This window comes from Torulaspora globosa, chromosome 3, assembly GCF_014133895.1.
Source record: "Torulaspora globosa chromosome 3, complete sequence".
Taxonomy (NCBI): Eukaryota; Fungi; Ascomycota; class Saccharomycetes; order Saccharomycetales; family Saccharomycetaceae; genus Torulaspora; species Torulaspora globosa.
Window position 1 is genome coordinate 553,085 of NC_050729.1, and position 14,883 is coordinate 567,967.

At 46.6% G+C, this 14,883-nt stretch overlaps 8 protein-coding genes and 1 non-coding gene across 9 annotated transcripts; 5 read left to right on the forward strand and 4 right to left on the reverse strand.

Moving 5' to 3' along the window:
* Positions 1-485: 485 nt before the first annotated feature.
* RFX1 (Rfx1p) lies at positions 486-2,756 on the forward strand (the record flags this gene model as incomplete). The annotated part of the gene is made up of 1 exon (XM_037282894.1): positions 486-2,756. The coding sequence occupies one exon, from the start codon at positions 486-488 to the stop codon at positions 2,754-2,756; it is 2,271 nt and encodes a 756-aa protein (XP_037138789.1).
* A 26-nt stretch (positions 2,757-2,782) lies between these two features.
* On the reverse strand, positions 2,783-3,694 carry LST8 (TOR complex subunit LST8; the record flags this gene model as incomplete). The annotated part of the gene is made up of 1 exon (XM_037282895.1): positions 2,783-3,694. The coding sequence occupies one exon, from the start codon at positions 3,692-3,694 to the stop codon at positions 2,783-2,785; it is 912 nt and encodes a 303-aa protein (XP_037138790.1).
* A 367-nt stretch (positions 3,695-4,061) lies between these two features.
* Positions 4,062-5,183, forward strand: SIS1 (type II HSP40 co-chaperone SIS1; the record flags this gene model as incomplete). Its single annotated transcript, XM_037282896.1, has 1 exon — positions 4,062-5,183. One exon carries the CDS (start codon positions 4,062-4,064, stop codon positions 5,181-5,183), a length of 1,122 nt encoding a protein of 373 aa, XP_037138791.1.
* A 275-nt stretch (positions 5,184-5,458) lies between these two features.
* Positions 5,459-6,919, reverse strand: CBF5 (pseudouridine synthase CBF5; the record flags this gene model as incomplete). The annotated part of the gene is made up of 1 exon (XM_037282897.1): positions 5,459-6,919. The coding sequence occupies one exon, from the start codon at positions 6,917-6,919 to the stop codon at positions 5,459-5,461; it is 1,461 nt and encodes a 486-aa protein (XP_037138792.1).
* A 249-nt stretch (positions 6,920-7,168) lies between these two features.
* STP22 (ubiquitin-binding ESCRT-I subunit protein STP22) lies at positions 7,169-8,457 on the reverse strand (the record flags this gene model as incomplete). Its single annotated transcript, XM_037282898.1, has 2 exons — positions 7,169-8,314; positions 8,377-8,457. The coding sequence occupies 2 exons, from the start codon at positions 8,455-8,457 to the stop codon at positions 7,169-7,171; spliced, it is 1,227 nt and encodes a 408-aa protein (XP_037138793.1).
* Positions 8,458-8,648: 191 nt separating this feature from the next.
* Positions 8,649-9,011, forward strand: VMA9 (H(+)-transporting V0 sector ATPase subunit e; the record flags this gene model as incomplete). Its single annotated transcript, XM_037282899.1, has 3 exons — positions 8,649-8,656; positions 8,730-8,810; positions 8,882-9,011. The coding sequence occupies 3 exons, from the start codon at positions 8,649-8,651 to the stop codon at positions 9,009-9,011; spliced, it is 219 nt and encodes a 72-aa protein (XP_037138794.1).
* A 649-nt stretch (positions 9,012-9,660) lies between these two features.
* LDB16 (Ldb16p) lies at positions 9,661-10,626 on the forward strand (the record flags this gene model as incomplete). Its single annotated transcript, XM_037282900.1, has 1 exon — positions 9,661-10,626. The coding sequence occupies one exon, from the start codon at positions 9,661-9,663 to the stop codon at positions 10,624-10,626; it is 966 nt and encodes a 321-aa protein (XP_037138795.1).
* Positions 10,627-11,334: 708 nt separating this feature from the next.
* HG536_0Ctrna2R lies at positions 11,335-11,406 on the reverse strand. Its single transcript has one exon. It is a non-coding gene; the product is annotated as a tRNA-Arg (tRNA).
* Positions 11,407-12,024: 618 nt separating this feature from the next.
* On the forward strand, positions 12,025-14,019 carry HG536_0C02900 (uncharacterized protein; the record flags this gene model as incomplete). Its single annotated transcript, XM_037282901.1, has 1 exon — positions 12,025-14,019. The coding sequence occupies one exon, from the start codon at positions 12,025-12,027 to the stop codon at positions 14,017-14,019; it is 1,995 nt and encodes a 664-aa protein (XP_037138796.1).
* Between the last annotated feature and the right edge of the window lie 864 nt (positions 14,020-14,883).

The following is a 14,883-nucleotide window of genomic DNA, read 5'->3' on the forward strand; positions in this document are numbered from 1 at the left end:
TCCGTACAGTATCTGCTAAATTGGGGAATCGGAATCTTCTGCGCCCACGTCTCCCCAACCGACGGCCCACGTTCGTCGCGACCCTTGCTCGACGCGTCTGAGATTAAACTCAGCACCGTGCGGAGAAAAACGACGCAGAAACCCGTACATTCTCCTCTCTTTTTTTTTTCCTGTCGATTCCATGCCGCCGTTGCGGATTCCTCGATCTGTGTCCGCGATCGCAGGCACCGTATTGGGCGAGAACTTCCTTTTTGCCTCTGCTTTTTTTTCTAGCTTGGAGACTGGGACCGACACTGTGGTCGGAAACTGGAACTGGACTGCCTTGTCGTGCGTTGCCAACGCATAAGCCTACATATATAGAAGATAGCCTGTTCGGTAGCTAGGAAACTTAACGTCCGTTCTTTTCCGTTGACTAAGTTAGTGGTTGCGTCGATACGAAAGGGAAAGGAGGGAAAAAAAAAAAAAGAGGAGAGAAAGATCAAAACATGAATCTGTATTCTAATAGCGGTAGTTCGCAATCTTCGCCTCCTCCGTCGGTATCATCCTCTGCCACTGCAACGACGACAAACCAGACCCCCCGTACAGGACAGTTGGCGAACTCTTCATCTGCTTCGCATCCCGGTCTTGTGTTGCAGTCTCCCCTGTCTCCTGCCAATAACAACAACAATAGCAATAACAACAATGGCGGCGGGGTGCAGTTTCACGGTCAGGCGCCCTGTGCGACGGTGTTTAAGATGCAGCCGCGCCCGAACTTTGCGTTGCCGCAGCCCCAACAGTACCAGAACTATCTTCCGTCCCCGCACAGGAACATCGCGAACCCGGGCGCTTACTCGTACCACGATAACGCGCAGAAGGCCGCGGTCGATAACTACTATCATCGCACGTACGATGACCTGCGGAATAGGCGGCTGACGACCGGATATGAGGAGCAGGCGCGCAAGTACCCCAAATTGACCAGCGACCAGCAGTGGCCGTGGCCGCCGGCTGTGCCGGCGCAGCCGGGCCCCGTGGTCATGCAGACGATACCGAGCATCGGTACCCCTCTGTCGAGCAGCGGCAGCAGCAGCAGCGGCAACGGCGGCAACGGCGGCGGCAGTGGCGAGAGGAAGGGATTCAAGTCCAGCGGGTCTACCGAGGCCGCGGGGACAGGGCCCTGTCCGCTGCGGAAAAACACTCAGGAGACCGTGGCCAAGTCGATCGCCGAGCGGTTCCGCGACAGACCGATCGCGGAGTACGCTACGATTGTGAGGCAGGCGGAGATCGCCGTGCTAAACATGGACTCTCAGAACCATTCGAAGACGGCTATACAGAGTGCGGAGCAGAGTAGGGAGCGGGAACGACAGGTGTACGCGCTGCTGTGGTTGATGAAGAACTGTGTTTCGGAGAACGACAGCTACGTGCCCCGCGGGAGGATCTTCGCGCAGTACGCGGCTTCGTGCGCGCAGAACAGCCTGAAGCCGCTGTCGCAGGCTTCTCTCGGGAAGCTGATCCGGTCGGTGTTCCCGCATCTCACGACCAGAAGGCTCGGCATGCGGGGGCAGTCGAGATACCACTACTGCGGTCTGCGACTCGTGAGCGACGACTCGTCGGCCGAGCCGGTCTCGTCTGGCTCTCAGTCGTCCGCGGACAAATCGCTGCTGCTGCCGTCGGTGGCCATGGGCGGCACCCAGAGTCCCAGCTACGATAACGAGGGCAACTCGGCCGGCGGTCGACTGAGTGGGCCCGAGGCCAGCTTCGCGTCCAAGTCGCCCTTGCCCGAAATGCTCAAATTGGAGCCTTCGCCGGTGTCGCTCGGTCAGTACTCGAACGACTACGACATGATCTTTCTCGAGGACCTGTACAAGAAGGCGTTCGACAACGAGATACCGATCCCAACGGAGTACTCGCTCAAGTTTCCGTCGATTCCCGTGGACCGTTTGCCGGCGGGCACGGATCCAGACATCGTGTCGTCATTGGAGTCGCTGTACCACGTCCACTGCAACACGATCTTCGAGCACGTGAGGTTTATGAAATTCGATCAGTTGGAGAATGTGCTGATGGTGTTTGGCTCAGGGTCCATCTCTCCGCAAATGTACAACCTTTTCACGTCGGACGAGCTGTACGATTGGATCCACGATTGCGACGTGATAACGCATGTGTCGCTGATCAAATGTCTGTCGAGGATGCTGATGGACTACGAAAACGTGTCGTATGAGACGCTGACCAAGTTGGAGCTTTTCTTCAAGAACTACGTATCGCTCACTGCTAAGGCGACTATGGATCTGCCTGTGCCGATGGTGAACAAGAAGAAGGAATTGGTTGAGGATTTCTCGAGACTGGTAAGACGGTTGGTGAAATGTCTCAAGTTCATCAAACAAGTCGCCAAACTGCTACCGAATTTTAGAGATATGAAACAGGACTGGGTATCGTATGTGAATCTGGATGAAGTCCTGGACATCGTCAAGAGAGATGGCTACAACGCGGTGATCGACACAATAAAGGACTTTATGACCATCGAAGTGCTGGATCTGCTCGAAGAACTAGAGGCGGGACACGTGTATCTGGATCGGTTTGTCAAGAACTATATCGAGCACATAGCGAGTATACGAAATGTGCCCGCGTACCAGATCATGGACGGCATTACTGTATTCTCACGGGCGTTCATGGCCGATATCAGTTTGACGCTGCAACAAAGAGGGTTTCCCTGGTACCACCTCGACATGCTATCCAGTTTGTTGGTCACGTACTGTTTCGAATTAAATAGATTCATAACATGAGTTAAATGCTTTTCACGATTTTCCTTTCAGACATCGTTGAGAGCCACGCACACTGCTCCCTTGTGGTGGCCGCCGTACTGCCTGACGATTTCTCTCGTCGACAGGTCCCACAGTCTCACGTAATGATCCGAAGATGCGGTCACGAGATAGGCGCTGTCAGCGCTGAACGCGCAGTCCCAGACCCACCTTTGATGGCCATCCAAAGTCGTCTCCAGTTCAAAATTGTTATCGATAGACCACACCCTGGCCGTGTGATCTGCGGAACACGTAGCCAGATGCTTGACATCCGACGACAGCAGTATTCGTGTGATGTAAGTAGCGTGTGATCTGAATTTTGTAACCGGCTTCAAATTGGAAGCATCCGTCCGATTGGGCATCTCCCACACGTAGCAATACCCTTTGCTATTAGCCGCCACCAGCATCGACCCGTCGCTCGCCAGCGACAACGACTGCAACGAAGTGTCATCCTCCAGGGTCAACTGGTGCGTGCATTGGTTTTCGCCCAGGTCCCAAATTCGCACGTTACCATCTCTATCGCACGAGATCAGCTCTCCTTGGTTCGGATGAATCACTACTTCATTAACAGGTGCGTTATGCTTGTAATTCCGCGGAACAGATGGTGATCTAACGTCCCAAACTTTGATAGTGCCGTCTTCACTCGAAGACACCATCCACTTGTTATCCTGTTGGAACGATATTGAAGTAACGTTTCCACGATGGCCTTCAAAGGATGCCACAGGGTTCGGGTTCGTCGTCCGGATGTCGTAAAGTCTTACATTCTGATGGCCAGCAGCAGCAAGTAGTTTCTTATCACTAGTAATTTCCATCCGGTTCACTTGCGAGTCCGAATGTTGGATTGTTCGCGAACAAACGCCAGTCAAAGCTTCCCAAAACCTAATCGTATGATCATACCCGGCAGATACCAATATCACAGACATTTGCCAACCGCGGAACCACTACAACTCGTTCTTTCCACTGCCTATCAACGTTACTATTGAATTCCCTCTGGTATACTTTAAGCATCTGAAGGTCTTCTTGGCAATTTTTGAGATCACGTGGTCTTTATTTCTAGAAGATTCCAGAAGCTTTGCGAAGATTTGCAATTCTGCAAGGGATTTCGAGTAACTGAAAGTGAGATCGTTGGGCTAGCTATATGAGCCAGAGAACTTAGACATCTCCTTTCTGACCAGTAAGTGCTACCGGTTGTTGCTATAAAAGGCTACTTAGTGTTGCATCTGAAGCGTATCCATTGAGTTAGACAAGGTTAGACAAGGTTAGCTTTGATAAGGTGATAGAAAAGGCAGGATGGTTAAGGAAACAAAGTTGTATGATTTGCTTGGTGTTTCATCTACAGCCAATGACCAGGAGTTGAAAAAAGGTTATAGGAAGGCTGCTTTGAAATATCATCCAGATAAACCCACTGGTGACACTGAAAAGTTTAAGGAAATTTCGGAAGCTTTTGAAATTTTAAGCGACCCGCAAAAGAGAGAAATTTATGACCAGTATGGGTTAGAAGCGGCCAGAAATGGTGGTCCAGCATTTGGCGGAGCAGCTGGTGGTGCTGGCGGTTTTCCAGGTGGAGGCGCTCACGGCTTCTCTGGAGGCCATGCGTTCACCAATGAAGATGCGTTCAATATCTTCTCATCGTTCTTCGGTGGAAGCTCCCCGTTCAGTGCTGCTGGTGGCGCTGACGACGGATTTAGTTTTTCAAGCTTCCCTGGCGGTGGCAGCGGCGGAACCAGATTCAGCTCTGGTGGGTTCCCAGGTGGTATGGCTGGCGGAATGCCAGGCGGTATGCCGGGTGGTATGCCAGGTGGTATGCCGGGTGGTATGCCAGGTGGTATGCCGGGTGGTATGCCAGGTGGATTCAGATCGGGTTCTGCGTCACCCTCTCAAGTGGAGGAAGAAGTCGTCACTGTTAATTTGCCAGTGAGCTTGGAAGATTTGTGTACCGGCAAGAAAAAATCATTCAAGATCGGGAGGAAAGGACCAAACGGCACGTCCGAGAAGACCCAAATTGATATCCAATTGAAGCCTGGCTGGAAAGCTGGGACCAAGATCACATACAAGAATGAAGGTGATTATAACCCTCGCACCGGTGGCAGAAAAACCTTGCAATTTGTTCTGCAGGAAAAAGCAAATCCTTTGTTCAAGAGAGATGGCGACAATCTGATCTATACGCTCCCATTGACGTTCAAAGAATCGCTACTCGGTTTCTCCAAGACAGTTCAGACAATTGATGGCCGTACTCTACCAATTTCCAGGGTTCAGCCAATTCAACCCTCAGAATGTTCAACATACCCAGGTCAAGGTATGCCTATAACGAAGAAACCTGGCCAGAGAGGTGATCTAATTGTCAAATACAAGGTCGATTATCCAATTTCGCTAAATGATGCTCAAAAGCGTGCCATTGATGAGAACTTCTGAACTGGCCAATCAATTCAACTCTTCATCCTGTACATTAAAACGGAGCTAAGCAGGAATCAGCAAACTGCGAACGATAATGGCGGCATCTCTTTTTTTCACGCGAATTTTCTGACAGATTTATCCTATTAATGCAATTGGGAACTAACTATATAATCATCGTCATAGATTTCAAAAGTATTTTTCACGATATTAATATGTGCTTGTCCTTACGTGGACGAGTGTTATAAACAATATACAATGCGATAATGAAACTATCAAGCTCACAATTCAGAAATTTAAGCCTTGGACTTTTTCTTCTTCTTTTCAGGCTCGTCTTGAGAACTCTCTGATTTTCTTTTCTTATCCTTCTTTTCCTTCTTATCCTTCTTGTCCTTCTTTTCCTTTTTCTCCTTCTTCCCTTTCTTCTCTTCCTTCTCCTTCTTCTTGTCCAGCTGCTTATCATCCTCTGCTTTATCGTCGATTTCTTTCTCTTCAACCTCTACCTCAACTTTTTTAACCTCTTCGATCAAAGGAGCTGCCTCAGATTGTTTGGAAGTGGTTGCTGCAGGTGCTGCAGATGCTTCGGCATTGTCTAAAGGAACGTAGTTCTTTTTCCATTCTTCTGGAGTGCTTTCATTGACACGGCCGTACTTATCTAGCTTACCGTCCGCCTTCAGTTGCTTCTTCTTTTGGGCTATTGGACCCAAACCCCATCTCCTTGGGTAAAGATCTCTTTCCATGATACATCTCTTGACCTTAGCGACTACACCGTGATCGCAAGTGGCCAAATCAACGGTAGACATTTGAGCAATTGCTACTGCAATGGCTTCACCTTTAGTACTGATCAAGACGACCTCATCGTAGAGTTCGATGCCATCTTCATAACGAAGCAAACCTGGGATCATCAGTTTAGCACCATAACATACGGCATTGACGGCCGAATCTTTAACCACTATCCTCTTATAGCCAACGAGTAAGGTCTCCAAAGGTTGGATGATTCTTCTCAAGTAGGATTCATCTCTGGTGTTATCGTAAGTCCATTGAGCATCCAGCACGTCATGTAGAGTGACCATGTTATCGTTCTCGGATAGTGCACCAGATCTCACACGACGCAGTTCTTGCATATGGCCACCAACGCCCAAAAGCATACCTAAGTGAACGCAGAGCGTACGCATATAAGTACCAGCTTCGCATGAAGCCCAGAAAACACCCAAGTTTCTCTTGTTGTCGAACTCGATCAAATTTGAATCATAAATGGTACGCACACGCAATTGACGCTTCACGGCAGAGATTAATGGTGGCCTCTGGAACAGCGCACCAGTCAAGTTCTCCAACGAGCGGCCCAAATCCTTCTCATCCTTCAAAGCGTCGTGCAGTCTGACAATACAAACATACTCTTTACCAGCTCCCTGCTGAGATTTCACCAATCTGGTAGCTCTGTCAATACACACAATCAGACAACCGGTGACTTTAGGATCCAACGTACCTGAGTGACCTGTCTTTTCGCAACGAAGAATTCGCTTGATCCAAGCAACCACTTCGTGAGAAGATGGGTTTGATGGTTTATCCAAGTTTATAACACCAGAGCTCACGTACGATTTCAAATCTCTTTTCAAAGGGGAGCTTCCGACAGGAATTGGAGTATAATGACCACTTCTAACCAATAGTTTGTCGTAATTTTTCAGCAACAATGGCCACTCGCTAGTGTCAGCCGAGGGACCAGTGGATTCAGGTTTGATTACGTACTCCTTAGACATAATGTTGATGAAGAAGTCACTTCTGGGATGCCTCGCTCAGCAATGCCTTTGCACAACGTTGGTAAACGGTATAAACCTGTGAAATAAGTCTATCAACTCATCTCATCGACAATGAAAATTTTTCAAAACATTTGGTCACGTGACAGTTCTAAAGCTAACCTCTCGTTCTAAGCGATTTCTCGAAGTGAAGTTGAACCGAACAGTAAGCTTATTATAGTGAATAGTCGATGAAGATGAGCCTGAAGATGGCTACAGTTGCCGGTCTAGCTGGGCGATAACTTTCTGTATATGCAGTCTGACCAAGAACTGCTCACGGGCCAACGCTCTGGTTTTCTTGACGAAAATGTCCAGTCTGATGACCTCATTGGTCAAAAGACGGTTCAATGTGTTAAAGGCATCAGAGAGGGCGCAATCTTTGGCAACTAATCTGTAAAGTTGACCCACTATATTGTTTTCCGTAGCTATGATGGTACTGGGGTCGGGGTCATCGCCTTGCCTGCTCTCATACGCCGCAGTTTGTTCAACTTGTCTGTGCATGGCGTCGATCTGCTTGCTGAGAGACTCTTTGGTCTGCTCGATAGCCTCGAAGGATCTTTGTAGCGTAGCTTCCTCGTATGCAAGAGCCATCTCGAATTGCTTGATTGTGTTTCTGATTGCAGCCTTACGGCCTTCAAGACTTTCTTCAGCGGCTAGAGAGCTCGAGAGCCGTATTTCCCTGAGACTTTGCTGGAGGTGCTCGATGGCTTTCACATGCCTCGTGTTTTCATTGACATTGATATCGCAGTCCAGAAGGTCGGTCGAAGCTGCAGTAGGTGGCCTTTCTGGAATGCGAGGTGGACCTGTGTGAGACGGCGTTATAGGGGCGAGCCCAGCACTTGCCGAAATATGAGGAGGAACTGGCAATGGAGGACCGCTTACGTGGGCTGTTGGCCTTGGCGGCACTGTTGGTGGCTTCGGTGGTAAATCTGGCAGCGAATCCGCTGGGGATGGTCGCCACGCTCTGGGATCGGTATCCGATAACAGTAGCTCATTCCTGAAATTGATGCTTGTAAGCTCTTCTATCAGCTGCGGCAAGTTGCTCAGTTCGGGACGCCAATGATCCAGCATCGGCAGTCGAATTTCTCCGTCAGCCGCTACATATCTTCCAGTGCAAGGTCTTGAGCCTGCTGCAGATTCCAAGTCAATGAACAACAGCGGATGTTCAACCGGGTAGCTCATTGGTAGCCAGACTAGTATGGGGAGCGCTGGTCCGACTTCCAACTTCCCGTATATGCATAGAAGCAGCTCTGAGGTCCCATTGGTGTTGGTAAATACTCTGGTTCTCGGCCGCAACTGTTTGAACCGACTCAGCAACGCAACGGCGTCGTGAAACGTTCTTCTTGGATCTTGATATATCTGTAGTTTGACGTTAGTTGAAAGCTTTTGCAACTTTATCCCGCCATGTCAGTTATACATACAGGTTGAATGACATTGAAAAGCCAATTTATCACTGGTTCTGGCAGCTCCACACTTCTACTATTCGCTGCGTTATGCGGCATCTCTTTAGCATGATCCGATTGGACGCCTAGTAGCCAGTGGATCCTTCTCTATGGTCTTGTTCTGAACTTAGCTGTCCGGCGTTGTCAGGCGAGCAAGATAGCGAAGCTGATTAAAGGTTTACAAGTTGGAACATGTTGCATAATGCGAAGTCAAAACCATAAGAACAAAAGAGAAGGAATTCGAAGTCACCATGAGTTTGTATGCTTGAATACTTCGGCCTCATTTAGCGGCATCTCCTTGCTTTCCGATCTATCATACTAACCAAGGACAGTTACGTCGTTGTTGCAACTTTTCTGGCTGTTGCTTTGGTCTCAGTAGCGTTCTGGGTTTTCGCTCCAAAGACAAATCAAACGTATGTGAAGTTATTTACCTATTGTAATGAGTCTCCATTATTTGCCTGTTACTAACTAATCTATATCGCAGTGTCTGGAGGAGCACGGTCATATTATCCTTATCGATGATGTTTCTAATGTGGGCCATCACTTATCTATGCCAGCTCCATCCCTTGGTTATGCCCCGCCGTTCTGATCTAAGGCCAGAGTTTGCCGAATGAGTAAGGTTGCGAACAGAGAAGGAGGTCGGATGAGTGTTCATGCCGTTAGGCTACGATTTTGTTCTATTCAAAGCTGATGAAAATACCTGGACTGATGGCCGCGAACCAATATAATCAATTTACGTGCAAGATCTTGTCGACTAGCGATAATATATAGAGAAACACCAAATCCTGCCGAGCTGCAATGGCTCGGCAAGCCGAATGATGCATTCACATGATCCAGACAACGTCTCAAGCACGGATGTATCAAAAAATGTGCAAAAGACGTCCCCTGGCTTTTTCTTCTCCATCACCAGAACCCATTATCTCATGGAAGAGAAGGAAATATGGGGCAGAAACAGGAGTACACAAAAAACCCTAGCAGGTGCCTATAGTCTTATAGGCAGGGGCTAAGAACCTAAGGCTCATCCATTATATCGGATTAATCCACTCTACACTGGATCTGTAACATGGAAAGTAGAATATGTGCTAACCAATATATTAAAAAACTCTGCCTTTTATAAGAAAAGTTTTCGCGCGAAGGCCGGGTGACTTGAATTTATTGTTTACGGCCTATTTTGTTAAAGGTTCAAGCTGCGATGGCCATTACTGCCACAGTGACCTTAGAAGGAAGAAAGTGTGCTCATCAATAGCTATTTGAGTCCGATTCATGGGTGGAGTGGGCTCACTGCTACAGATCTCCAAAGATCTTGGGCTTTTAGTGGCTTCCGCTGCCGGATTTTGTGCAGCGCTGCTGTTTAGCTTAACATGGAACATCGCTCATGTGGCGTACCGATTCATTATTTCAAAGGTTTATTCTCTCCTTTATGCTTTTATTTGGTCACCATGTTTTATTATTGCGTCGAACACGTTGCAGCTTGTGTTTCTGCCAATAAACATACCTCTGAGAATTTTGGTTGGCACTACAATGCAAAGGATTATTGTTCAAGCGAATTCCTGGACCAATGGTTATGTGCTGACAACGATTTCGCAATATGCGTTGGTCCTCATAGTTTTTGGCGTCACTTTGGGAGCCATTTGTGGCGCCTGCCTCGGTTTCATTCATTCAGTCACCAGAGTGCCCAAAGTTGTTGTCGACATACCAATACTTTTCTGGAAACGTATCCCTGCCGTTCTAAGATATACGAGAAACCTCCTACTTCCGAAGGCTGCTTCTGAGCTCAAGACCTACGTGCCCGAAGACATTCGCATACCGACTCCCAGTCCATCGATACCGCCCTCTGAAATCCTGGAACCGCTGTTCACTGACATGCCGCAGACGCTCAACAGTAAATTTGGCAAAACCATGTGGCAAAGGCATTCAACATCATCCAAGGAAAGTGTTCTGGAAAGGGCATCGAAACTGCCAAGCGATTTTTTCCAGCAGAAAAGCACTTTGTCGGATTTGAGAAGTGAACATCCGCAGTATTATTATCAGAGTCCCGCCCAATCACCTCGAAACGTGACTCAGGATGACTCTAGCCATAGCTCAACCAACATATGGGACAGATACGATGAGCTACCCACCACCTTGAGGACGGAAGGCGGTATGAGCACTCTCTACAGTAGACGACCCTTTACGTTTCCAGAAAAGGGAGAAAGAGAACAGCTTAACCGACTAAGAAGAGGAGAATAATGATGAATTGTGTATCTCACCATAATGAATGAAATGTTTATAGTGTTTTTTTGCCTTTTCTTTCACGATGAAATGTGTCGTTTAGCCACTAAACATTAAATGTTCACAAATACTGCATGTCAATAAGCAAAAGAAGACACACTTTAGGCGTATTGCTTAATATCCATGGCATGCTGTGGTCCAATATACTCGTTCGTGCGCTCTACGGGGTCAAAACTGCAAAACCTTGCTGGTTTCTTTTCTTTTCTAGCAATCTTCATTAAGCTTATTCATGGGACCAGTACCTTATTGAACTGAATGCAAGCCAATTAATTTTCATCTCTAGCAGGATAGGCTAAAATATTCCACGGAATCTGTATACTCGTGAAGAGACGGCTTATAAATAGCCATGATTTCGCTTCCGGGGTGAGCGACGGTTTTGAGCTCAGCAGGAATCTTCGAGCGGCTGTTAATTAGCTAAGTGGGAATGCAGCCTCCTGCCGATGGAAAGCTATGGCCAGGCCATAGATGCTCTTTGTTGCAGCCCCATCGCTCGAAGCACGATCGAAGCAGAGCGTTAGTGTTTCGTCTTGATATACGTATTGCATTTTCTGAGCCATGCAAGCAAAAGCGGTCAAGTCATGCAGCATGATGGAACTTCAGGATCGATGCAATTCCACCTGGTTAAACCATTCTGGTTAAATTGACAGATGTCTTGGAGTAAAAAAACACTCACGGTGGGGGTCGAACCCACAATCTTCTGATTAGAAGTCAGACGCGTTGCCATTACGCCACGCGAGCTTGAAATTGGTTGGATATGTTATAATACTAAGCCGATATTACTTCTGTAACTCAGTCGTTAGGTTAGAGTATCTTGAAGTAACTTAAACAGTAAGTCATCAAGAACAGGAACGAATCAATTATTACTTATTTCTATTTTAACCTAAAAACTAAGTACAGATAAATTGCCACTTGGATCTAACCTAGCTGGCCTCCTATTTATATGTTACAATTCCACATTGGATTCCTCTAATTTGGTTCTAATAGTACCTTCTGATTCGTATCACCCGATTATGCTAAGACTCGTAAGAACCATCAGAGATCCCAATCTGTTCGACCGACTATCTCTTGTGAATAACTCTTCTAATTTGTATTTTTTGTTTTTCGATCGGGTGGCCGCATGTCAGTATCCAACTTTGTGACACTTTGTTCCTGTGTCACTATTTGTTTCTCCGTCACCAATAGATCGAGGTACTGGGATATAAAAGGAGGACACAAATCCATCTACTCTCTTTCTTGATGTTAAATCATTTGTTGCACTTTTTTTTTCTCTTCTAGATGAATAAGAAAGAAACTTCATTCGAACTATTCTTTCTATTTCATCTTTCTAATTAATCTAATACTTAATTTCCTACAAAAATGTCCGTTTACGAAGTTAAGTACAATACATCTGCTTCTGACCCATGGGCACCTTTTAACGAAGCAATCAAAAGAAGGCAAGAGAACCCTGAATCATTCAACGAACAAGTTCCATGGCCATGGATAGATGAATCGGAAAATGAAAACGTCCAAACAGTGTTTGAGCAACAGGGATCGTTAGCCGACGAAAATCAAGGCAATCAGACTGCACAGGAAGAATTCTGTGAGCAAGAAAATGCATCCGATTCTAAGGATTGCGAAAACCGCGAATCTGAGTCCGGCAGCTCCAGGTACGACGACTCTGAAACTGACGAGTCCGAATACGAAGAATATGATGGGCCAGACGATTACATTACTGATGTTTTCGACATCACCAACTTCAATCCTGCCGTTGAAGACGCTATCGTTTATTACAACAAAACGGGCGCTAACCGCCGCACTGTTGAGTATAAAAAAGAGCTGGCGGCTATTATCAATAAACAAAGAGAAGACTACTACTCTCCACCTTCGAATGATGATACTCCATCATCGGATGATTCTGATTCTTCGCAGGAACTACCTGTGTTTCCATTACCACCTTACAATCCTTTGTTTGATGATATCAGGCAGAAGCGTTCTGAAAGGAGGCTCCAATTTGGAACAACTAGGGTAATACGATTCAAGGGGAGTGATATTGTTGCTAAGGATGGTTCAAAGGTTCCAAAAGATAAATTGCCAGGCAAATCAATTCTGAAGAATGAGAAAGATCAGTTTGTGACACCCAATCATGATTTCGAATTGGTGGGCGAAAGCGAACTTTCTGCTGCTATTGGAAGGCTATACAATCTATGTGACATGCCTTTGGAGGTTCTAGACAAGAATGAGCCGGTTCATTCAACTGAAAATTTGGCCGCCGGTTTTGCAAATGCATTAAAGTATCAGCAACTTTGCTGGAAGCGTATGAGCGAGGAAGCAGTCCGCGTTAGAGATGAAGCACTAAAAAGGCGTAAAACGGAAATAGAAGCGCTCAAGCTTGAGAAAGACGCTCTAAATGTGGAGGTTGCTGAGCTCAGACAAAAGTTGCGGGAAAAAGAGATCAACTTGGAGGATGTGGTAAGGAAAAGCCGCATTGATCTAAGTTTAGCAGAAGAGAAGAAGCAGGATCTGAAACAAGCCATTGTCCAAATGGAAGTAATAAAACTCGACTTGCTAGAAGTCAGGTCAATGGCGGATGAGCTGCAGGTTGAGAATGACGCTCTGAGGAAGGAACTCAAGAGCTGTCAAAATAATCTGCAGGAACAGAAAGAAGTCAGTAAGCCTCTTCTCATAAAGATCAAAGAACTGGAGGCAAGAGTACTAAAGGAACAAAAGTACACGGTTGACAGTCAGCAAAAGCTAGCGTTCTTAGAGCGCTACAGGAGGGAAAGTTTCGTGTTGCAAAAAAAAATTGAAGACCTCGAGGAATCCAACAGGAAGCTTGTTACTGAAAGTGGAAAGCTTCAGGAGGTAAATGATGATTTGCTTCGCCAAAGCAACCTCTTGAAGAATTCCCTAACACTTACTGTTGAGAACTTGAAGACGTCAAACAAAAGAGAAGCCGAACTCGCAAAGGCAAACAAAAATCTGGTCAAACAGCTAGATGAGTCCAATGCGAATGTCAGGCGACTTGTCGACACGAATACTGCTTATAAGGCAAAATTCCACTTGAAGTACCAAGAGTTCGAAAAAAGGTACGCTCAAGCGTGGGCGGACTGCAATAATAGACGCAAAGAAATCGAGAAAACCAAACTCGAGATGGAGAAAATGGGTGGGACCCTGAGAGAAACGAGAAAAGAGATGGCCAGGAAAAGGGGGCATAATACAGTCAGTATTTGTAGCGCAAACATGGTAGTACACGAACCGCCCATTGACGTGTCAACAGCCCAAAGTTCTCACGTCAAGAGGCGGCATCGAATATTCCAGTCGCTCACAAATAGATTTTATTCCTCCCCTGTGATTAACGCTGGAGAAGTTTAACTCTGCGGTAATCGCTTTTCTTGCGTATTTATCTCGTCTCTTTGCAGGGTTGCCCATTGAATAAGATCGTTGCTCTATTATTGCAGTTCGTGCAACTCCTGAATATCATAGCTTGGCCTTAACCGCAGTAATTGTTCCGCTCACTCTCCTTCAGTTCTTTGATACCTCTTCTGTCTGCTCTCCCTGTAAGAGCTGTAAACTAAAACTTCTCGTTTTCCCGCATCTTTCTACCAGTCCTTGGCATGTATATTGGTATACCTTTGTATTTTAAAATCTTTTCTCAACTCTCTATGGGATCCATAGGTTAGGTGAAGCTTGACATACCTTCTACAATTTGACGTAGCTCAATTGGCTTGTTGGGCGTGCGACGCTCATATTGACCGGCTAACCAACTTCTCCATAGACTGCAATTTTAATCAGCAAGCTTTTACCCTACCACCATAATTTCGCACAGCGGCAAATGCCAATATGATCTGAAATCATAGCGCATCAGATATAACGAAAACGAATGGCCGCTTTCTTTCACCCCGCTGATAACTCATTCTTTTTTTTGCAATAAGGCTGCCTTCGATACTAGCAATTGAAGCATCTACTCAGCTTGGTGATCCGCCTGCCATATTCTCATACCTCTGGATGTAGCCTTGATGGTGATAAATCTGCCGCACAGCGCATTTTAATTTCCAGTCACGTACTAGCAATTTCCTAGTAAGCAAAAAAACCGAAATTTCTATTCGGTTTTCCTGTTTCATTCTTCAGGCCATTTGTCGAAGCTTGAATCACTTCTCAAGTTCATCGCGGGAGCCGCTAAAGGGTATCGCTATTGTGTGTGTCAAACCGTGTCTGCGAGACGTGGAATGATTCTAT